The sequence below is a fragment of the Trachemys scripta genome, chromosome 11 (genome assembly GCF_013100865.1).
Source record: "Trachemys scripta elegans isolate TJP31775 chromosome 11, CAS_Tse_1.0, whole genome shotgun sequence".
Lineage (NCBI taxonomy): Eukaryota > Metazoa > Chordata > Testudines > Emydidae > Trachemys > Trachemys scripta.
Genome location: NC_048308.1, coordinates 34061188 through 34084634, shown reverse-complemented (window position 1 = coordinate 34084634; position 23447 = coordinate 34061188). Strand labels below are relative to the sequence as shown.

The window sequence follows — 23447 nt, the reverse complement described above, 5'->3', positions numbered from 1 at the left end:
GCCCCTGTAGCTCCAAGTTGCCCGCTACAGGTGGTGCTGGACCCCCAAATCCCCTCCCCGCAGCAGGGCTTGGGCTCTCATCCCACCATTAGCCCCATTTTGTCAGAATTATTTTTAATAAAAGTCAGGGGACAGGATTCCATGAATCTTTGTTTATTGCCTGTGATCTGTCCCTGACTTTTGCTAAAACTAACAGTGACAGAAGCTTAACCTTACACATGCATTCTTGTAAATTGGTATTCCATAACGGGCTAGAGTGAGAAAGGAGGAGAACATACATTGAGATGAATGGGTCACGTCATACCTCTGCGGTCCTCCTATGTTGTAGGGGGTTGTGCAGATCCTCTTCCCCCTACACTAGCTCTCCAAGTGAAGTGTGGAATCTGGGGCTCCCCTTCGCTCCCCCTTAATGCCTCCAGGCGGTAGATGTGCTCTTCATAGCCTATTGGTCTTCAACTTCCTTTATGCTAAGGCCCATCTAGCCCTACTGGGATCATGGATGGGACAGAAGGAGGGCAGAGCTGATGGCTGAGTGGTGTTTGAAGGAAGCCACCTTGTGTCACTCTCCTCCCCCACACAGCTGCTCTGCAATCATGCCTGTCTGTCTCACTACTACCACCTCCTCAAAAACTAAGGGAAATTCACTGCCCAAAAACACTGTCAAGAATGAAGGTTGACTGGCAGTGCCTCATATCCTTCCAGAATATTCAATGCCTATGCTTAAATCTCTGAAAACCAATAAATAGAATTAAGGTACATATCAGTCCTCCCCTGGTCCTTCCTGTAACCTGAACTGTGCCCTCTTGAGTGATGCCCCTGACAGACATTGTAGCACACTATCTTTCCAGATGATATGGAATACTGTGGGGACACAGCACATGAGTACAGTAGGAGAAACTGTCAGACTGTGTCCTTACTAAAGCAAAAGTTGTGCTTAGGGTGAGTTTAGTGAACACCAATTGACTACAACTGGCCTATACTCAGCCACTTCACTTGCTTTGCACAAACCAAACCAGAATTATCACTCCTTAAACCTTGGCCTAAGGATTCCCTCGTCAACATCTCCTGCATCTACCTCTATTCCATAGTGCACTGTTATGTATGCTACCAGACTGCTACAAATCCTCATACCAAGAATATTTCGCTCCTCTACTTGCACAACCCACATAACTCAGCACAGAAATGAGGAGTCTCTGGTGCCTTTGGAGGGCAGATGCACCCCTCCAAAACTCCCACTGTGAGCTGTGATACTCTATACCAGTCAATGCAACGGTCCCTAACACAGTGAAAGGCACTTGGAGTACATGAGGACAAATGAGAGAATACAATTTGGTGGGACCTATCATATTTCATAAAATGGCACATTTACTTTATCATTCATCATGTCTATTTATTATGGGGTAGTCCTGGCTGAAACAGACCGTATATCCTCAGTGGATCTTGCCCTGGTACCTTAACTCTTATTTCCTGGTTTTCAGAGGTTTAAGTACAGGTGCACGTGACATTCTGGAAGAGTAGGAGGCACTGCCAGCCAACTTGAACTGTTTGTTAACAAAGTTCTTGGGCACTGAATATTGATATTTTGTGCTCTGTACTTGTGTGCCTAGGCTTTTAGTGTATACTCCTTTTGTAAGAGAAATAATCCCAAATATTTTTAAAACACATAGGTCATATCATATGGTGCTGTTTGATCTCCTCCATCTCTCTTGACAGAAGCATGAACTCTACAGAGCTCAGAACAAATCTCATATGTGTTGCTTCTACAGGATGTATGATTCGGAGTATTTGCAGATATTAAGGGAGTACTGCAATGATCAGGATAGTGATGAGGAAGATGTGGACATATTTGAGCGCTATAACTGAATGCTGATGGACATAACAGAAAAAAATTGCCAGGTTGCTGCTGGCATTCATGGAACAGCTCCACCTAGTGGAGCACAACTTTTGGGCCTGAGAAATGAGCACTGATTTCTGGGATAGCATCATAGTGCAGGTTTGGAATGAGGAGCAGTGGCTTGAAAACTTTTGGATGCAAAAGAGCAGGTTCCTGTATCTGTGTACAGAGCTTGCCCCAGCCCTTTGGCCTGGGAACACAAAATGAGAGCTGCATTGACAGTGGAGAATTGAGTGGCAACCATGCTCTAGAAATTTGCAACATCGGATTGCAATCAGTCAGTGGACAATCATTTTGGAGTCCGTTGTGATCCAAGTATGCAAGGCCATTAAACATTTCCTGCTTCAAAGGACTGTGACTCTTGGTAATGTACAGGAAATGATGGATTTGCAGCAGTGGGGTTCCTGAACTGTGGTGGGCGATAGACAGCATGTGTATCATTATTGTGGAACCAGCCCACTTAGCCACTGAGTACATGAACAGAAAGGGCTAGTTCTTCAAGTGCTATCCCTGTGGGTGCTCCACTTTAGGTGTTCGTGTGCCCCTGCACTTGTAATCAGAAATTTGTGGTAGCAGTGCCAGATTGGGTCGCACATGCGTGATCCCCGTCTTGCGCCAATTCAGGCAGTTAACTAATGCTGTGCGATCAATCCCCCCCCCCCCCCAGTTCTTTCTCTAGCACTTTTGGGTTTGAGTCGGCGCACTTAGCAGCACTTTGCTACTTCGTTCTTTAGCCTATTTACTACCGTTATTTAGTTAGGATGGATAGTTCATTAGTTTCTCTTTGTCCCCGTCACCTCGTTTTAAAAAAAAGTGATTTTTTTTTTTTATTCTCCTTGTTAGAAGCTAGGTTTCAGTTGACCTTTAAGAATAGTCAGCCTCTGTGGAGACAAAAGCCTTTCCTGATGGGAATGCGTGGTTCCCCGAGCTTTAAACGTTGCCTCACCTGCAGGCTCTCCATACCAGTTTTGGACGAACATGCTCAATGTGTTTGCTGCCTAGGCGAAACATGCATAACACAGAAGTGTCCTCATTGCCACAAGTTAACTGCTCAAACAAGAAAGGCTAGAGACTTACAACTAAAACTCCTTCTCATGAAGAAGTGTCTCAGACCGATCTCGCTTCTGACAAGGGTCCCTCCTCCTCCACTCAGGCTTCTGATCACCCCGCTAAAAAAGTGTCCAAAAAGCAGGTAACCATGTTCCCAATGCAGAAATTGCCCAAGAAATGCCGTTCCGCGAACGGGCAAACAGCATCGGCACCAAACGCACCAGCAGTGCCAGGAGCTGAGATAGTGGGACCATCTGGCACTGCTGGTACCATGAGAGCTAAGGGCTCTAAAAGAGCCAGCTCGGACGCAGGCGCTAAGGGGAAATTGAGACCCCGTGCTTCGACACTGATGCAGCCAGAGCCGCGATCAACACACAGTGGCGAGGCACCGGTGCAGACTGTGGCTCACTCTTCGACCCCCACTGCACGCTTGGTGCACACAATGGCACTGCCTATGGTGCTGACATATACACCGCAGCTTCCGGCACTGATGCTCATGCAGCCTCCGGTGCAGATCATGCATACACCGCAGCAGTTCCTACGGCACAAAGATCTCTTAGTCGGATCTCCCCCTGACTCTCCCATTCTCAGCACCAATGTGACCTCGGCATCGACATGACCCCGGCACCAAGTCTCCTTGCGACTCCATCGTGCTCCATGCCACCCTTTTCGAGCAATAATGAGGAGGACAAGGAAGGACAAATAGATTCTCCTCCACAATCTCCTGCCCACCATGAGCCACCCAAATCGAGACCCCCTCAGGGGGCATATTATAGTGATCCCAAACATCCAAAGTGGTATGACCAACCCTGGGGCCCTCCTATGCCCCTTCCGCCCGTGGGCATACTGGAATCCATCAGCGACACACCCCACACAATAAGGTCTGCGTCCCACATCCAGACTAAGCACATAGCAATCGTCTGAACCTTTGGTACCTGGACCTTCGGAACTGACAGGGGAAGGAGATGAAGAGGAGGAAGAGCCCTCAGACCAGGAAGGGGCATCACCTACCCACCTGTCATCATTCTCCCCAGATGACACACTCATTCCTTCTCTCCTCAATATGGGGGATGATTTCAAACAATTCCAGAACCTATTTAAAAGGGTGGTGAAGTCTCTGGACATCTCTCTGGAAGAGGTCCAGATGGCACAGCACAAACTAGTGGACATTTTGAATACATCCTCTTCTTCCAAAATCACTTTATGAATGATGCGATAATGGAACCTATCAAGACCAATTGGCAGACCCCTGCAACTGTTCCTCCAACTTGCAAAGGGTCTGACAAAAAATATTATGTGCCAGCAAAGGGCACAGATTTCCTTTTCTCCCATCTGGCACCCAATTTACTGGTGGTCAACGCAGTCCAGGAACATGCAGACAACAGCAGCCCAAGAACACACTTTATAATAAGGACTGGAAAAGGCTTGACCTTTTCAACCACAAGGCTTACTCTTCGGCTACACTACATCTCCGGATAGCCAATTATGTGGCCTTGCTGACAAAGTATGATTACAACAACTACACAAAGTTTTCTGAATTTATTGGCTGTTTCTGAAGATAAAAAACAATTTACAGCACTTGCAGCAGAGGGACAGCTCATCTCTAGAACAGCCTTCCAAGGTGCACTGGACTCTGCAGACACAGCTGCAAGAGCAGTGGCGACCGCAGTGGTGATGGGAAGGGCCTCGTGGCTCCTTCTCTAGGGAAGCCAGAAAGATGTGCAGTCCACGGTCGAAGACTTACCATTCGAGGGGCCCAAACTCTTCGCCGTAAAAACTGATGACTCAAACGATCCATCCATACACTCAAAGATTCACAGGTGACACTCTGATCTCTGGGGATTTATACACCTAGACCCAAGAAAAGACAGAGGAGTTACTATCCCCCTCAACGCTACTGCCACACTCTGTACTCACAACAATAACAGCAGTACGAGTCACAGGGTCGCAAACACAGGCCATCGAGGAGAAGACCGCCTATTCTTCCAGCAGCTGCGTCACAGCCATCAGTGTCCAGGCAACAAATTTGAAGCCTTGGTCAAGGGCCTGAGAACTCCATGTCTTTCTATGCTGAAAACATCTACTCTTTCCCAACCATTCGGAGATTGCCTGGTTCCGTTTTATCCAATCTGGAAAACCATCACATCCAACAGATGGGTGCTAAAAATCATACAAACTGGTTACCCCTTTCTTTTCAAACCCCCCCCCCACCCTCCCTCCCTGTCCCTCTTCAGGGGCCCCTCTCACGAGCATCTACTGCATGAGGAGGGAATCCACCTCAAACATCTAAAAGCAGTAGAACCCGTTTCAGCAAGACACAGAGGGAGGGGATTTTATTCCCACTATTTTCTCATGAAGAAAAAGTCGGGCAGGGGGAGACTCATTCTCGATCTATGGCGACTCAACAAGTTTGTGAAGACGCAGTGCTTCAAAATGGTCACACTAGGTACAGTAACTCCTCACTTAGTCGTCCCGGTTAACCTTGTTACGTTGCTGATCGATTAGAGAACATGCTTGTTTAAAGTTGTGCAATGCTCCCTTATAATGTCATTTGGCAGCCGCCTGCTTTGTCCACTGCTTGCAGGAAGAACAGCCCGTTGGAGCTAGCTGGTGGGGGCTTGGAACCAGGGTGGACTGGCAGCCCCCCTATCAGCTCCTCGCTCCCCTAAGGTCTCTGTGCGGCAGCTGCCCAGCAGGCTATCAATTGCCGGCAGTTCAGCTGTCCCTCCCTCCTCTGCCTTGGAGCTGCTCCCGGAAGCCACCTGCTTGCTGTGGAAGGGGGGAAAGAGTCTTTTGTCTGGTGGGGGAAAAAAAATTCCCTGAACCTAACCCCCTCCCCCATTTACATTATTCTTATGGGGAAATTGGATTCGCTTAACATCGTTTTGCTTAAAGTCACATTTTTCAGGAACATAACTACAACGTTAAGTGAGGAGTTACTGTACCATAATTCCAGCACTTGAAAAAGGGGATTGGTTCTCGGCCCTCGACCTCCAGGATGCGTATTTTCATATAACGATCCATCCCTTACACCAGAGATTTCTCCTATTTACTATTGGACAGGAACATTTTCAATACAAGGTTCTTCCTTTTGGCCTATCCACTGCCCCTCAAGTTTCCCCATAGGAAACTAAGGAAAAATGTTTTAAAGTTACACAAGCCCTTATCTGTATTTAAAGATGCCAAATGTTTTGGTCATCAGTAGAAACCGATCACCTTTATATCACCACTTAGTTCAGCTTTTCAACTATGTGTGGCTCTTGCGGGGGGGGTTTAAATAAAGACTTTTTTCATTTAAATTTTTCATAGAAAAATCTTTAAAAGTTACTGAAAATAACAAGTCGAGAAAAGTGTCATTTTTATTTCAGGCCCCTAAAAGGTAGCCATGTTTATAAGCATAGTTAGTTACTGAACTCCTCCCTCCCCTCTGTTAAATCCTAAATTAATAATTCCAGGATATTTACTAAATAGTAATAGAAAACAAGTTGAACAGCATTGTCAGTCACAAATTACCAGTATTGGATGCATTAGAGTATTTACTAAATGCAGTCTCCTTTTGAACATTACTCTAAACAACCATGAGAAATGTAATGAGATATGATAGATATGAAATCATAATGGTATAGAGAGGGTTAATAGGGAAGTGTTATTTACCCCTTCATGTTACACAAGAACTAGAGGTTCTTCTTCGAGTGCTTCCTCATATCTATTCCAATTAGGGTGTGCGCGCGCCACGTGCACGATCGTCGGAGAATTTTTACCCTAGTAACACCCGGTGGGTCGGCTGTGGGACCCCCCTGGAGTGGCGCCTTCATGGCGCTGGATATATACCCCAGCCGACCCAGCGCCCCCTCAGTTCCTTCTTACCGCCCGTGACGGTCCTTGGAACTGTGGAGAACGGCATAGCTGTCCTCCACTCTCCCTAGCTTTTACTTTGGATAATTGTTCTAGTTCTTAGTAGTTATATAGTTAGTGTAGTACAGTAGTTTGATAGTTACAGAATTAGTTTTATAAGTGAAGTTAGCAGGCTGGAAGGGGTCCCTCCCCCCACTTCCTCCCTGCGTGCCGCCCGGGCTCATGCCCAAGGCTCTGTGGTTTAAGCCATGCTCAGCCTGTTCGAAGCCTATGCCAATGGGAGATCCCCACGACTCTTGTTTAAAGTGCCTCGGGGAGTCTCACCAGACCGAAAAGTGTAAGATCTGTAAGGCTTTCAGGCCTCGAACCAAAAAGGAGCAGGACTTTAGACTCAGTGGTTTGAGCATTGGCCTGCTAAACCCAGGGTTGTGAGTTCAATCCTTGAGGGGGCCACTTGGGGATCTGGGGCAAAATCAGTACTTGGTCCTGCTAGTGAAGGCAGGGGGCTGGACTCGATGACCTTTCAAGGTCCCTTCCAGTTCTAGGAGATGGGATATCTCCATTATTAAATAGCTCCTTATGGAGGTGGCCCTCAGCCCGGATCCTCCTTCAGCACGCCCCAAGTTCCGGCACCGAGTGCCTCGGTGCACAGTGCTCCGGCGGCGACTTTGAGTACTGCACCATGAAGAGACTCGGATAGAGTCCCACGGCACCGGCCTTCGCCGGCACCGCATCCACCGCAAGCACCTTGACGCCATTCCCTGTCCCCAGGACAGAAGAGACCTCACAAGCCGGAGGGGGCTGCCTCCCAACAACAGGCACCGGCACCCCCCTTACCAACCTCGGATTTGCGTCCGGGACCGGAGCGACCGAGGATGCAGGCGCCGATATCGGCACCGTTGACTCTGGCACTGACAGAAGGGCCATTGAGTCAGTCACGGACTGGCTCCCCGACCTGCACCGTGGTTGAGCCCCAACTTCCATCGACGCTGGAGATGTTTGCAACGGCAAGGGACTTCATTGCCCTTACAGAACTGGCACCGACTCAGACTACGGCACCGCATCTCACCTGTGTGGTACAGTCTAGGGGCAAGCCAGCCCTAATATGTCCACCATCTCCGAGCATGGACTCTTGGCACCGCTCCCAATCTTGGAGTAGGTTCCGGCGCCGTTCTCTATCACGGCACCGGTCATACTCGCAGCCCAGATCTTCCTCCCGGTACCGCGGTGCCTCGCGGAACCGCCCCGGACCCTGGTACCGTTCGGACTCCCGACGCCACTCCCGGTACCAGTCAGAGCGCCAATCCCATCCGAGAAGCCGCTCCCGGCACCGCTCCCGCAGGCGGTCTTCATCGTGATCCAGGTCTGGATCTCGGTACCAGCATGACCATTGGGACCGTTCTCGATCCCAGTACCGCTCCCCGGCACTGCGCAGAGACCGCTCTCCTGTGGGCCGGCACCGGTCGGCACTGGTCCCAGCAGAGTCAACGCAGGCATGCTCCGCACTGCCCTGGCCCTCACGCTCCGCCTCACACTCTTCACAGTCGGACGGCGCCTCCCGCTCAGCCTATCCCGCACTGGGCCAAGCAGCGGACAACCTGGGTCATTGGCAGGACGAAGCCGAAGACCTTAGCCAGGAGTCTGCACAGTGGTCCTTCTGGACCCCGTGGGCGTACCACCAAGCCCAAGGGCTTCCTCCCACTCAGGCCATTCAGAGCCCCGAGTACCAGAGGCCACCATCAGTCACCCCTCCCCCCCCGGGGGGGTATGAAGACGTCTTCACCCACCCCTACGCTGGCCCCAGACCCCGGTACAGCGGATCCTGGACATCAGGACCCCTCGCAATTGGACTCGCCACAGGATCCATTAGCTCCTGTAGCATCTTCCTCATCTTCTCCAGATGAGGCGGTGGTGGGGACAACGACCTCGGGGCCCCCCCCGCCGATAGACCTACGTGCTCACCAAGACCTTTTACATAGGGTGGCACGTAATATGGACCTCCAAGCAGAGGAGATAGTGGAGTTGGAGGACCCGGTGGTGAGCATCCTTTCAGCTGACACCCCATCCGGGTAGCATTGCCCATCATCCGCACCATTCACGCCAACGCCAAGACAATATGGCAGACCCCTTCCTCTATCCCATCTACGGCCAGAGGGGTAGAGAGAAAATACTTTGTTCCCTCTAAGGAGTATGACTACCTGTATACTCACCCTCAGCCATGTTCACTGGTGGTGTCCTCAGTGAACACAAGGGAACGGCATGGTCAACAGGCTGCAGTGCCCAAATCTAAAGATGCCAAGCGCTTCGATTTGTTTGGACAAAAAATTTACTCAGCGGGGGGCCTTCAGCTCAGAGTCGCAAACCAACAAGTGCTCTTGAGCTGTTATGATTATAACTTGTGGAACCCCATGGGTTAAATTAAGGATTTGATTCTGCAAGAGTCCAGGGATGAGTTTGGGGCTTTAGTGGAAGAGGGCAAAAATGGGGCTAGGACCTCCTTACAGGCCTCTCTTGATGTAGTGGACTCTGCGGCTAGGACCCTGCCATCGGGCATAGCTATGCGATGCACCTCCTGGCTTCAGCTGTCTGGCTTACTGCCAGAACTGCAACAGACCCTGCAGGATCTACCATTTGATGGGCAGGGCCTGTTCTCAGATAAAACGGACTCTAGATTACAGAGCCTAAAAGACTCCAGAACCATCATGCGCTCCCTGGGGATGCATGTCCCAGGTACCCAGCGCAAGTCCTTTAGATCACAGCCTCAAAGGTTCTACTCTCCCCCTTGTCCAAGACAGGACTTTTACAGAAGACATGGACAAGGTGGCAGAAAGAGATCTGCCGGCCACCAACCCAGTCAGAACCAAGGCCTTCCTAAACCATCGTCAGGGCCTAGGCAAAATTTTTGAAGGTGCACCCGACGACAGCGTACTAGTCACCACCCAGGATCCTTTCCCTCCATTTTGAGATCGTCTCTCCCATTTCCACCATGTGTGGTCCCTTATAACTTCAGACTGATGGGTTCTTTGCATGGTGCAAAGGGGATATTCTCTCCAATTTTCTCTCCCCCCACCCCATCCTCCCTCCCCATCCCTCTTCAGGGACCCCTCTCATGAGCAACTCCTTATACAGGAGGTCTTTATGCTCCTGTCCATGGGAGCGATCGAGGAGGTTCCATCAGAGCTAAGGGGCAGGGGGTTTTACTCCCGCTATTTCCTAATCCCCAAGGCAAAAGGGGGACTTCGACCCATATTAGATCTGCGCGGACTCAACAAATTCATGGTAAAGTTGAAGTTCCGCATGGTCTCATTGGGGACCATTATCCCTTCCCTGGATCCTGGAGACTGGTACACCACCCTCGACATGAAGGACGCGTATTTTCACATAGCGATTTACCCTCCGCACAGGCGCTTCCTTCACTTTGTGGTAAACCATGAACATTACCAATTTGCCGTCCTTTCCTTCGGGCTGTCCACGACTCCAAGAACGTTCACCAAATGTATGGTTGTCATGGCAGCCTACCTTCGTCGACAACGGATACAGGTGTTCCCGTATCTCGATGACTGGCTCATTCGGGGCCACACCAGGGAAGAAGTGCAATCCCAGGTCCAACTCACCCTAGGCACGTTGCGCAAGCCAGGCATCTTACTCAAGAGAGAGAAGTCAACCCTGGAACCAACCCAGAGAATAGAGTTTATCGGGGCAGTCTAAGACTCCAGACTCGCCCGCGCTCTCCTGCCGGACACTCGTTTTCAGGCTATCGCAAACATCATCCGCAGCCTCCAAAGCTTCCCGACTTCCACGATAAAGATGTGCCTCGGCCTTCTGGGGCACACGGTGTTGTGCACTTATGTAACCAGGCATGCCAGACTTCGGCTCCGCCCGCTTCAGGCCTGGGTATCAACGGTGTATTGTTCAGGTCGGGACAGCCTGAACATGATGGTCACGGTTCTGGAATTGGTCTTGACCTCCCTCAGCTGGTGGCTGAACCACATGTCGGTGTGCGAAGGGGTACCGTTTCACACCCCACAACCTTCCTTATCCCTTTTCACAGACGCATCATCTCTGGGCTGGAGCACCCACCTCGGGGAACACCAGATGCAGGGCCTTTGGACCACATCCGAACTAACTCTGCACATGAATGTACGAGAACTGATGGCAGTACGCCTAGCGTGTCAGGCGTTTCGCGGTCTCCTACATGGCCGTTGTGTGGCAGTCCTCACAGACAACACCACGGCCATGTTCTACATCAACAAGCAAGGGGGAGCCCAGTCATCCCCCCTGTGCCAGGAGGCTATTCGCCTGTGGGAGTTTTGCATAGTCCACTCGATACATCTGATGGCATCGTTTTTCCCAGGAGTCCAGAACACGCTGGCAGACCATCTCAGCAGGTCATTCCAGACTCACGAGTGGTCGATTCATCCAGATATCATCCACTCCATCTTCCGGAGGTGGGGTTTTTCCCAGATCGACCTATTTGCCTCGTGCATCAATTGTGCCAAGTGTTTTCTTCTCTCCAAGGGCGCTCTCAGGGCTCCCTATCAGACGCTTTTCTACTTCCGTGGAAAGACCAGCTTTCCCTCCATTCCCGCTGGTCCACAGGGTCCTGCTCAAGCTCTGCAGGGACAAGGCATGTATGATTCTAGTCGCCCCAGCATGGCCCAGGCAGCACTGGTACACCACATTCCTGAAGTTGTCGGTAGAGCCTCCGATCATGCTCCCACTGTGGCCGGACCTAATCTCCCAGGACCACGGACAACTCTGTCATCCCAACCTACAATCGTTCCACCTTACAGCGTGGATGCTGCATGGCTAACTCGGGCAGAGTTACTCTGCTCACAATCGGTGCAGTAGGTTCTGTCAGGCAGCAGGAAACTCTTCACTTGGGCCACCTACTTAGCCAAATGGAAGCGCTTCTCCTGTTGGTGCGAGCAGCGCGCCACGCTCCTCTTGCAGGCGTTGATACCGCTTATACTAGACTATCTCCTATCAATAAAGCAGCAGGGCCTTGTGATATCATCTGTCAGGGTGCACCTAGCAGCTATCTTGGTGTTCCATCCAGGAGAACATGCTTCCTCGGTCTTCTCTAACCCAATGGTAGTTAGATTCCTAACGGGCTTAGATCGCCGCTATCCACAACTGCGTCAACCAGTTCCGGCGTGGGACCTTAACCTGGTCCTCTCCAGGCTCAAGGGGCTCCCATTCGAGCCAATGGCTACCTGCTCACTCCTTTACTTATCTTGGAAGACAGCCTTCCTTGTAGCCATCACTTCAGCGAAGCGTGTTTCTGAAATCAGAGCCTTCACGTTGGAGCCTCCGTATACAGTCTTCCTTAAAGACAAGGTGCAGCTTCGCCCCCACCCTGCCTTTCTCCCCAAGGTGGTATCAGCTTTTCATGTGAACCAGGATATTTTCCTCCCAGTCTTCCATCCAAAGCTGCACGCTACTCGGCAGGATCAACGTATGCACTCTCTGGACGTTCGCAGGGCCCTCGCATTCTATATTGAGCGTATGAAGCCGTTTAGGAAGACGACTCAACTCTTCGTTGCAGTGGCTGACCGGATGAAAGGCCTACCGGTCTCATCGCAACGGATCTCCTCTTGGATCACGTCCTGTATCCGTGCTTGCTACGACTTGGCCGGTGTCCCGACGCCACACCTCACCGCCCACTCCATGAGGGCTCAAGCCTCGTCGACTGCTTTCCTGGCACAGGTTCCAATCCATGAGATCTGTAGGGCGGCGGTTTGGCCATCTGTTCTTACCTTTGCTGCTCACTACACGTTAGTTCAGCAGTCTAGAGATGATGCCGCATTTGGCTTCGCAGTTCTGCACTCAGCGGTGTCTCACTCTGACCCCACCGCCTAGGTAAGGCTTGGGAGTCACCTAATTGGAATTGATATGAGCAAGCCCTTGAAGAAGAAAAAACGGTTACTCACCTTTGTAACTGTAGTTCTCAGAGATGTGTTGCTCATATCCATTCCAAACCTGCCCTTCTTCCCCACTGTCGGAGTAGCCGGCAAGAAGGAACTGAGGGGGCGCTGGGTCGGCTGGGGTATATATCCAGTGCCATGAAGGCGCCACTCCAGGGGGCTCCATAGCCGACCCACTGGGTGTTGCTAGGGTAAAAATTCTCCGACGATCGTGCACGCAGCGCACGCACACCCTAATTGGAATGGATATGAGCAACACATCTCGAAGAACAACAGTTACAAAGGTAAGTAACTGTTTTTTCTCCTGATGAAATTAACAGGTAGCAGGTTTAAAACAAAAGGAAGTATTTCTTCACACAATATACAGTCAACTTGTGGAACTTGTTGCCATGGGATGTTGTGAAGGCCAAAAATATAACTTGTTCATAAAAGAAATAAAATTCATGAAGGAAAGTCCATCAATGGCTAATAGCTAAGATGGGGACAAGGCCCCCCTGATCCAGGTGTCCCTAAACCTCCAGCTACCAGAAGCTAGGACTGGACAGCAGGACTTGAAATTGCCCTGTTCTGTTCATTCCCTCTGATGCATCTGGATCTGGCCACTGTTGGAAGCCAGGCTAGATGGACCATAGGTCTTGTGCAGTATAGCTGTTCTTATGTTCTTAAGTTCTGATCTATCTTTTAAAACTGTTTTCTTCTTTTGTTAGTCATTCCCAACAAAACAGGTCAAAGTTGCCCCTTTTTATTCCTTTCTTAGTCTTTCCACAGCTATTGGGGGTGGAGGGATAGCTCAGTGGTTTGAGCATTGGCCTACTAAACCCAGGGTTGTGAGTTCAGTCCCTGAGGGGGCCACTTAGGGATCTGGGGCAAAATCAGTACTTGGTCCTGCTAGTGAAGGCAGGGGGCTGGACTCAATGACCTTTTGGGGTCCCTTCCAGTTCTATGAGACAGGTATATCTCCATATATTTAATTAATATAGTTTTAAATTTATTCTCAAATGTGTAAACTGTGTTTGTGTTTAACTAGTCCTTCCTGCATACATTCTTAATTCTTTAGAACTATATGGCTTATCTCTTTACCACCACTTTATAATATATCTTGTAAACAACTGTGAAATCATATCTGTTATTTGTTAAAGACTTTTGTTCTAGAAGTGCATGGTAGTTCCCATCTAATCTATTTGATGTATTTCTGAGGCACCTATCTGCTTGCTATCATAATGTGTACAACAGGATGTAGACGTACTAAGTAATATGTAAAAACAATACATTCCTCCTTGCTTCTGATAGTAGCAGCAATGAGGCAGAAATAGTATAGGTGCAACAACTGTGTCCTTCAACTTTTCTCTCCTCTCTCAACAAAAACTCTGTACTAGTATCTCTTGGTATAGCAATCAGCATTTGTGATTGTATAAAATTCTAGAAACTACCTTTCACTAAATAATTCATACATGTAGTGGCATTCTTTCCTGCTCCCACAAAGTTCTCTTTTCAGGGGATGTCAGAGGTCCCTTTGTCCAGGCATTTACTGTTGGGTCCTGTGTAAGGATTCAGTATGCATACAGATAAATGTCCAGTCTTGTTATGGAGGCTTGTTCTGACTACATTGTTCTCTCACTCTTCCTGGATCTTAGTTAATTCTAAGTGTATGTTCAGTCAAGGAAGTGCTAGCCAAATACCCCCTATTTCCAAGTCACTCAGAACAGTAGAAATATTTATTAAGGAGAACGATCCTAGGAGGTCAGATATTTCCCAAAACTGCCTCCACTCTCACTTACAGTATGCTTTCCCCATTCTGCAAATATTTTCTGTTTCAGCAGGATGTTATAACTTGTTTAATTAATAGTATTTCCTAGAAGGAGAAGTTAATGTTTGATTTATAAGAGTTTGGAGGTTAGACATATGATTAAGTTGCACAATTATACTAATCTTTTATTTTGTGGTTTAAAGGCAGGTATATCTGATGTCCCAATTGAGAACTAGCTAATCCAGCAATTCTAAAACTTGCTTACTATGTGTAATATTTAAAAGTACTTGATACACCAATACCACCTTTTATAATTAGGTGCAGTCATAACAGATCCTTATTTTGACACATCTAAAAAAATCCTGCTCTTTTCTCACAGTTACAGAATGAGCTGTTTTCCTCTTTTCTCTCTCTCTCCATGAGCAACCTTTGAAGCAATAGACCCAGTGCTGCACTTCTCTCAGGGTGGAATCTCACAAGTCACTTTTAGACTGGGTCTCCGGGCTCTGGCACCTCCATGTACCAACTGTAATTACTTCAAACGCCTGACTGTGTTTGGCCATTTGCACAAATTTTTTTCAGGAGCCGTGCACAGTAATCTGTGTATTTTCTTATTTAAAATATAGCACCTCTTTTCTTATTAGACAGTGAATAACTATATTGAGTTTAGCCAACTTACTGGTATGATTCTTTTGGCCTCTAAAACCTCTCACCCACTTGATTATGGTGAATGGAAGTTTTGTCTGAGTGGGGTCAAGTGGGACAAGGAAAGCTGTTGGTTCCCTCTCTAGAGGGAATAAATATAGGGAAGGCAGGGAGCAGAGCAGCCCAGTTGTTGTTTCTTTCTCAAGAGGGGGACTCGAACTGCCAAAACAGCTATATTTTTCCTGGGGTGGAGAGGAGGGATGGAAGAACAAAAAGGCCACTAATCCTTTGAGACCAAGAGGGAGGAGCTGGAGAACAAAATGCTCAGGTTCAGAGGAGGAAAATCTGGGAAGCTGTAGGCCTCTTGTACTACCAGGAGGATAGCAACTCGCTCTTAAATCCTAGACTGCAGGCTGAAAAGAGGACCTCTGCAAAGAGGTGGGGGCAGAATTGATTTATGGGTTTGGAGTGTGGGAGTGAACGTGTGTCAATCTAGTGTAAGAAAATAAAACAATAATTAGTAAAATGGAGGTGGGGGGAGAGAATTGGGCGGTAACACACTCTTTAATTTTATCCAGGCTAGTATGGAATTATTCCTTCAACATTTGCCTAACTGCATACAAAATACTACATTAAGAGAACATTAAGGTTGCAAAGTCAAACACTGAAAAGTGAGGAAATGCCAGAATTAAGGTTGCCTATCTAACCTTAATGTGGCGCCCTTGTTAAATGTTACAATTGATTTTCACGTTTTGTACTTTTGCATTGTAGTGCACACTTAACTGCATACATATTAATACTTTTTTTTAATTTACAGGTGTTTCCGTTTCAAGAAACGTTATTGAGACCAGTTTGATGCTAAAGAACATCTTTATCAGAAGTTTTTATAGATGTGATAAACTTTTAATACCAGAATGGCTCACATAAGAATACTAAGACGATTGTTTAAGAAACTGTTTTCCCACGGGAAGCTTTGGAAGTTTAGCATTGTTGTTTTTGTTTTTCTAGTATTTTTGTTTTTGTTACAAAGAGAAGTAGGTGTTCAAGACGCTAAACATGAACCAGGGATTGAACCAATTGTGGGAAAGAGAAGTGATGTACTAGGTTTCATGTTAAATGCTGTGAACAATATTAAAGGTGCAAAGCCAAAAATGCAAATAAAAGCACCTGTTAGGCAAACCAATATTCCTGGAGAGAGACACTGTTTGCCAGGACATTATACACTAGCAGAACTGAAACCTTTCTTAGAGCGACCTCCTCAGGACCCCAATGCCCCTGGAGCTTCTGGTAAAGCATTCAAAGCTATCAATTTAAGCCCAGAAGAGGAGAAGGAGAAGGCGCGTGGGGATGAAAAACACTGTTTTAATGCTTTTGCAAGTGACAGAATTTCTTTGCACCGAGATCTTGGACCAGACACTCGACCTCCTGAGTATGTTGAAATCCATACATTGAGAATAACATAATTATCAAACATAGAGAGACCCAGCATATTCTCAGAGCAACTTGGGCAGCATTTAAATACACCGAACACTGCAAACAGATGTCATATAACAGGGGTCAGCAACCTGCAGCACGCGTGCCAAAGATGGCACGCGAGCTGATTTTTAATGGCACGTGTCTGCCTGCCGGGGTCCCGGTCCCATTCAGCCCCCCCTCCCCGCCCACCGCTCTCTCCTGCGGGGGCAGGAGGCAGAAGCTTGGTCCTGCCAGCAGCCAAGCTCCCCCTCTCCCCTGCTTCTTCCCCCAATGTGGTGCTTTCCTGCGCCGATCAGCTGATCGCCCTTGCCAGGGAGAGGGGGAGCAGAGCCGCAGCATGCTCGCTGCTCCGGGGAGGAGGCAGAGAAGAGGTGGGGACGGGGTCCTGGGGGAAAGAGGTGGGGATGGGGCATATCCCCTCCAGCCCCCTGCTGTGAGCACCCCCATGAGCCGAGCACCCCAGCCCTCTGCCCTGACCCCTGAACCCCCCCATCACACACACACACAGCCCTCTGCCCTGACCCCTACACTGCCTCACACACCTCCAGCCCCCATTCTGACTTCTGCACCCCGAGTCATACCCAGCCCCCCTACACCCCATACCTGACTCTTGCACCCCCCCACATCCCCACCCTGAGCACCAAACGGGAGCTCCTGCAAACCCCTCCCCCCACACACACACACATTCCCACCTGCACCCCCGGTCTGGGGTCCCGGCCACCGGCCCCGCTCAGCCCGCTGCTGGTCTGAGGTCCTGGCTGCTGGCCCCTTGCCAACCAGGGTCCCGCAGGCTCTCAGGGGCAGCTCCAGGCACCAGCGCACCAAGCGTGTGCCTGGGGCGGCAAGCCGTGGGGGGGCGGCCTGCCAATGGCGTGTGGGCAGCAGGCAGGGACTTTCGGCGGCAATTTGGCAGTGGGTACGCCGAAGGCGCGGGACCGGCGGACCTCCCGCAGGCATGCCGCCAAAAGCCGCCTGACTGCCGTGCTTGGGGTGCAAAATACATAGAGTCACCCCTGCGCAGGCCCTGCTCAGCCTGCTGCCGAACTAGGTGAACTGAACCCCAGGCCGGCAGCGGGCTGAGTGGGCCGGCGGCGTAAAATCAGCGTTTTAATTTAATTGGAAATTAAGCTTCTTAAACATTTTGAAAACCTTGTTTACTTTACATACAACAATAGTTTAGTTATATAATATAGACTTATAGCGAGAGACCTTCTAAAAAACGTTAAAATGTATTACCGGCACGCGAAACCTTAAGTTAAAGTGAATAAGTGAAGACTCGGCACGCTACTTCTGAAAGGTTGCCGACCCCTGCTCTAAGCCAAAGTCAAAGAGATTTGCATTTTTTTACATATAGGAAGAACCTAACCTTTATGCTCCTACTTGATAGGTAATTATAGTATCTATATGGCATACATACTGGGAAATGGCTGGTGTTTAGAACAAAAACAATTATCTGGCTGATATGTAATAACCAAACACAGGAAAAATAAAGCTTTAAATGGTTTTCTGTGTTGCTTGGTGAACCATTCTGAAATTTGTATATCTGTTCTCATGAAGTTTTAAGACCTTCATTTACATGGTCTTTGAGTCATGTTTTTTCAGATGCAGATGCGATATGTATGCCTGGCAAAAATGAAGTTGTGCTGTTCCACCTGGCTACCTAGTAGCTGCCACCCACCTTTCTTTCCTCTCAAGCGAGTAGCAGTAGAAGTGATTTTTTTGAGAATGGAGCGTGAAAGGATTTTGCAGCGTCCTTTTCTTTGTAGTTTCTCTTCTCCGTTGTCCAGAAGTTATGTAGCTTCCGTCCTCTCCTGCTGCTTCTCCTCAAACCTCCCAGTCATGGGTAAACCATGCCACATAATCTTTTCTTCCATTACATCATTGGGAGTTGTCTGCTGGGTACGCTGAGCCCTCAAGTGTTTAGGCCAGCAGATCTGGGACTTGTGCTCCTGCTTTGCACTTGTACACAATTCCATTTAAGTATCTTGAAGCTTTAAAACTAAAGTTTTAAAGTTCTTTATCTCCTCTGTGAACTAAGCAAGTATTAACCCGCCTTACAGATGGGGATGCTGAAATACAGGCTACATAAGTGGCACAGGCAGGAACAGAACCCGTATCTGACTCCCAGTTTGGTAATTTTCAGTCCCAGACCATTCTTATTTTCAATAAAGGCAAACATTTTTATCTGGGGTAAAAGACCAAATTAAAAGTTTTTCTTTTTTGTTTTGTTGCTGAATTGTTGCCTGTTATGTGGCTTTATTTGTGTGCGTATTGTTTTTAAATTAGGAGTTGTTAAACTATACCTTTTAGATGAAGATAGTTTCTTTCTGGATCGTATACATAAATTAAATTAACTTTAATATTAGCCTTGATTTGTTAAGACATCTTGTTTGTAATGTCATGTAGACAGCCAACATTTTTAGGAACATAGGAATGCTGTACTGGCTCAGACCAGTAGTTTATCTAGTCCAGAAGACTGTATCCAACAGCGGCCAGTACTAAATGCTTCAGAGGAAGGTACAAGAAATTATTTGGTATGCAGGTATAGGTGCAGTTATAGACAATGCCCCCAAGGAAAGTCTTCTCCTAATCCTTAGTAGTTAGAGCCTGGTTATGAAGGAGAGTGTAAATTCCTTCCAAAACATTTGATTTTTCCTCTCCTTCCACTCTCAGTATTTACTATTATAACTCTGGATATTCTTATTATGCATCTTAATGTCTATACCCTTTTAAGCTCTTGGACTCAATGACTTCCACAGACTGACTGATTGCATTCCAGAAAGTATTGTCTTTCAATATGCCACCTTCCAGTTTAATTGAATGTCCCCTTAAATCTATAATGCTCACTTCAGTGATTAGTAAGTAATAATAATGCCTAGGAGAAACTGGATGAGTCAAAACCTGCATGCACAATTCCTATTGACTTCCATGGGTGATATATGGTTGACTCCAAGAGGAAAACTGGACTCTATTTCAAAGGTACTTGACATCCCTGCTGTCAGAAGTGACTTCATTGCCCAAATAGATATTCATGAGGTATTAAGAATTGGCTATCAAGAATTCTATTTGAGATGCTGTATGACACTTTCCATTTCTTTATTTTCCAACGCTTGGATGGAACTAGAAATTATAAGAGGGGAAAAAATAAAATGTCAGTAATTTCTCTGTTACAAAAAGGGTGTTTTTTTAAAGACTGAATTAGAGTTCATATTAAATTTTATATAATGTCTAAAATCTCTTTTAATCTTTAGATGTATTGAGCAAAAATTTAAACGTTGCCCGCCACTGCCTACTACAAGTATCATAATAGTTTTTCACAATGAAGCATGGTCTACTCTGCTAAGAACTGTTCACAGTGTGATGTATACTTCCCCTGCCATACTCCTAAAAGAAGTTATTTTGGTGGATGATGCCAGTGTAGATGGTAAGAATTTTTTTTTTTTTAAATCTTACTTTTCTAATTAATCCATGTTAAGATTACATTCGGGATTAATCAGTCAGTGATATCGGTTTTGCATCAATAATGGTTAGAAAGAATGAGAACGACCGTTATCTCTTAGTGTGTGTGTTTCAATTTGTAAACACTTGTGTGTGTAATTAAGTTTACTTAATTGGTTTTAATACTCACATGCAAGATAGAAAATAGAAGGTTTTTCTCCCTTCTGTTTTTAACTCCATTTGGCAAATATGGATTTCTTGTCTATTCATCCCAGTGTTCTAAGTCTGTACCTCCCTAACACAAAGTTTATATGTTTAAATGGTTTATTACTGTTTAAATTGCATAACAGTGCCACTGTGATTAGTGACCACATTAACCCTTGGGGAAACAAGTTATATTGCACTTTGTAGAAAAAGGAGTCCTAGGATAAAGCAACCTACTACTAACCTATGATTATAGGCAATGTTTACAATGATCTGCAAATATTTATACATGTGTTCCTCTTTAGGCCTGTAAATGGTCTCATTAAACTAAGTGTTTGAAGATAAGGGACAATATGAGAAGAAATGATTACATATTAAAAGGTGGAGCTTTAGGTAATTGTCTAAATAATCACAGGTGCATATACTTTGGATGATTACAAAGCCAATTTTACAAACTTGCATACACTGAAATACTGAGGCAGACATCTGAAAGAACACACATTCAGATCAATGCACCTATGGTTGTTTGCAAGTCCACGTATTTGGAATATCAACAAAGTTGGAGATACGGTGCATTCGGAAGCAGAAGGCCACTTAATATTAATATGGAAGTGAGAAGATACAAAAACTTCCAAGAAAAATTAAACCTCAGAGGCAAATAAATCTTCTTAAAGATCTTTAACCATCTGTATATTTAGAGCTCCTACTGTGAGTAAACATTGTAGCTCTTGATTGTTTATGCTTGCAAGATGTGCACATGCACCCATATGTACAGGTAAAACCTGCACTTGTGTATTTGTGTATGTAATTTGGGTGGCGAGGTGCACGATTACTGAGTTTGCTTGCAACATTAGGTGATACAAATGCAAAATGCAGGCCTATTGGAAATGTCCCTTGCACTGTGAATGCTTTTATAATTTTTTTTGTAAAGTAGAATCAGTAATGACCAACAGGAACTGCTCTTTAGTAGAAGTCACTCCTGTCAGAGACCCAAAAAACCCCAAAAACCTGAATTCAAGTCTTGCTTCCACATTGCAAAATCCTTTAAAATGTATTTTATTTGGACTTGCATACACTTGCATTGGCTTTTGATGCCTACTATAGAATCTTAATAATCACATGGACACAATAGTAATAAAATTGAATGCAGGCTACCTGTGACAGAAATTCTGATTTTATTTTAGTCTCATCTAAATGAAATGGTACCCATTGTTTTCATCTTTTAAAGCTTTAAGAATTGAGATGGTTTCTCTTCAAATATATATTTTATAAACCCCAAATTTCAAAATATGTTTAATTATAGGCTACTCAGCAAAATTTAACCTTTTCAAAAGTTATATTTTAACATACTAGCATGCAAAGTTGATCGTGACGTTAAAGAAAAAAAATTAAGGAATCTCAGGCAATGGGTTTCTATTGAATACTCTGAAATGTATTTGTCTTTTCAGAATACTTGCATGATAAACTAGATGAATACGTGAAACAGTTTCAAATAGTTAAGGTAGTCCGACAAAAGGAAAGAAAAGGTCTAATCACTGCAAGATTATTAGGAGCTTCAGTAGCAACAGGAGAGACTCTCACTTTTTTGGATGCACATTGTAAGTACATCTGTGCTACTTGTATGATATATAGTAGTAGTATTTAAAATATCAAATATTTAGGAAACTGTATTGTGTTCATTTTATAAATCATCGTTTTCAATTTTACTTTGTTTTAATTTCCTTCTCAGTGTTAGAAATGTAAACTTTGCCAAATTTACCTTTTAATATAAAATAAGCATGGCGAAAGTTAATGCAATGCTGTCTAGAACAGTGCTTCTCAAAGTCAGGCCGCCGCTTGTTCAGGGAAAGCCCCTGGCGGTCCGGGCTGCTTTGTTTACCTGCCGCTTCCACAGGTTCAGCCCATCGTGGCTCCCACTGGCCGCGGTTCGCCGCTCCAGGCCAATGGGGGCTGCGGGAAGGGCGGCCAGCACATCACTCGGCCTGCGCTGCTTTCCACAGCCCCCATTGGCCTGCGACAGCAAACCACGGCAAGTGGGAGCCGCGATCGGCCAAACCTGCAGAAGTGCTCAGTTGCTTGTGCCAGGGACTCTAAAGAGTTGACAAAATTGTCTAACTAAGCTTGGAGTCTGGACGAGGAAAGGGGGAGCATAGGCTCTGGAAGGTTTGCATGTTCATTCTGATGAACTATAGCATTTCTGAGTGCTTTATAAACATACGTTAATTATCATAACCTTCCTGTGCAGTAGCTAAGTACAGTTATTCCTATTTTACATATACAGAAATGGTTGCAGAGAGAGATTAAGTGACTAGAGTAAGAGGGTGTCAGTGTCTGAGCTGGGATTGAACCCAGGAGTCTCTTGCTATTGGTCCATGCTAGTTCACTAGAGCTCTCATACTGCTGAGCTAACTCTCCTTGGAACCCTCGGCTACAGTGGTAGCTAGGGTTACCAACTTTGGTTGGATGAATTCCTGGAGGTTTCATTGCATGACATTATCTTTAATTCCTGGAGACTCGAGGACAATCCTGGAGAGTTGGCAACCCTAGTGGTAGCTCATCAGGAAGCAGCAAGGTTGTAGGCAGTTGGTGGTAGCTGAGAAGGAGCTTCTTGTGGATCTTGGGTACCATTGACCACTTATAGCATAGCCCACTACTACTGGGAATTGATCTGGGGTCTTGCTAAAACTGTGAGATCCATGGCTGTGGGGTTTCATGAATTGCAAAGGCCATGAGCAGGTATATGGTGAGTAAGTAATTTATAAATTTTAACAGTGACAAACTTTCAGATATGATGATCAGTTTATATTGGCTTACATTTAAGGCTCTCTTCCCATTTGAATTGTTAACTATTAAGAAAGTACTAGTCAACATTTACTTTTAAATAGGCACATAAATAACATTAGTCAGCTAGATCATACTAGTGAAATTTGATGCAAGAGTAAGAAAATCTTTTAAAAAGAATTTCTAGCATAATCAAGAATTATTTACCAAGTATTTTAATGTTCATGAAACATTACAAATTCTAAAATGATTGTTATGGAAAATCATTCCAAAATGCTTAACGTTGTAGTTATGTTCCTGAAAAATGCAACTTTAAGTGAAACGATGCTAAGTGAATCCAATTTCCCCATAAGAATTCATGTAAATGGGGGGGGAGGAGGTTAGGTTCCAGAGAAAAATTTTTTCACCAGACAAAAGATAGACGCGCGCA

The 23447-nt window shown here is 46.3% G+C and overlaps 1 protein-coding gene across 2 annotated transcripts in view; it reads left to right on the top strand.

The window, feature by feature from the left end:
• The window catches only part of GALNT3 (polypeptide N-acetylgalactosaminyltransferase 3), a 50278-nt gene that overhangs the window by 10812 nt on the left and 16019 nt on the right, over window positions 1-23447 (top strand). For both annotated transcript variants that reach the window (XR_004647671.1, XM_034785704.1), the window contains exons 2-4: window positions 15936-16547; window positions 19846-20018; window positions 21685-21834. Coding sequence is in view for 1 of the 2 variants with exons in the window: in XM_034785704.1 (XP_034641595.1) it covers window positions 16033-16547; window positions 19846-20018; window positions 21685-21834 (838 nt within the window). In the remaining variant the exon portion in view is untranslated. The remainder of the gene's footprint in view (window positions 1-15935; window positions 16548-19845; window positions 20019-21684; window positions 21835-23447) is intronic.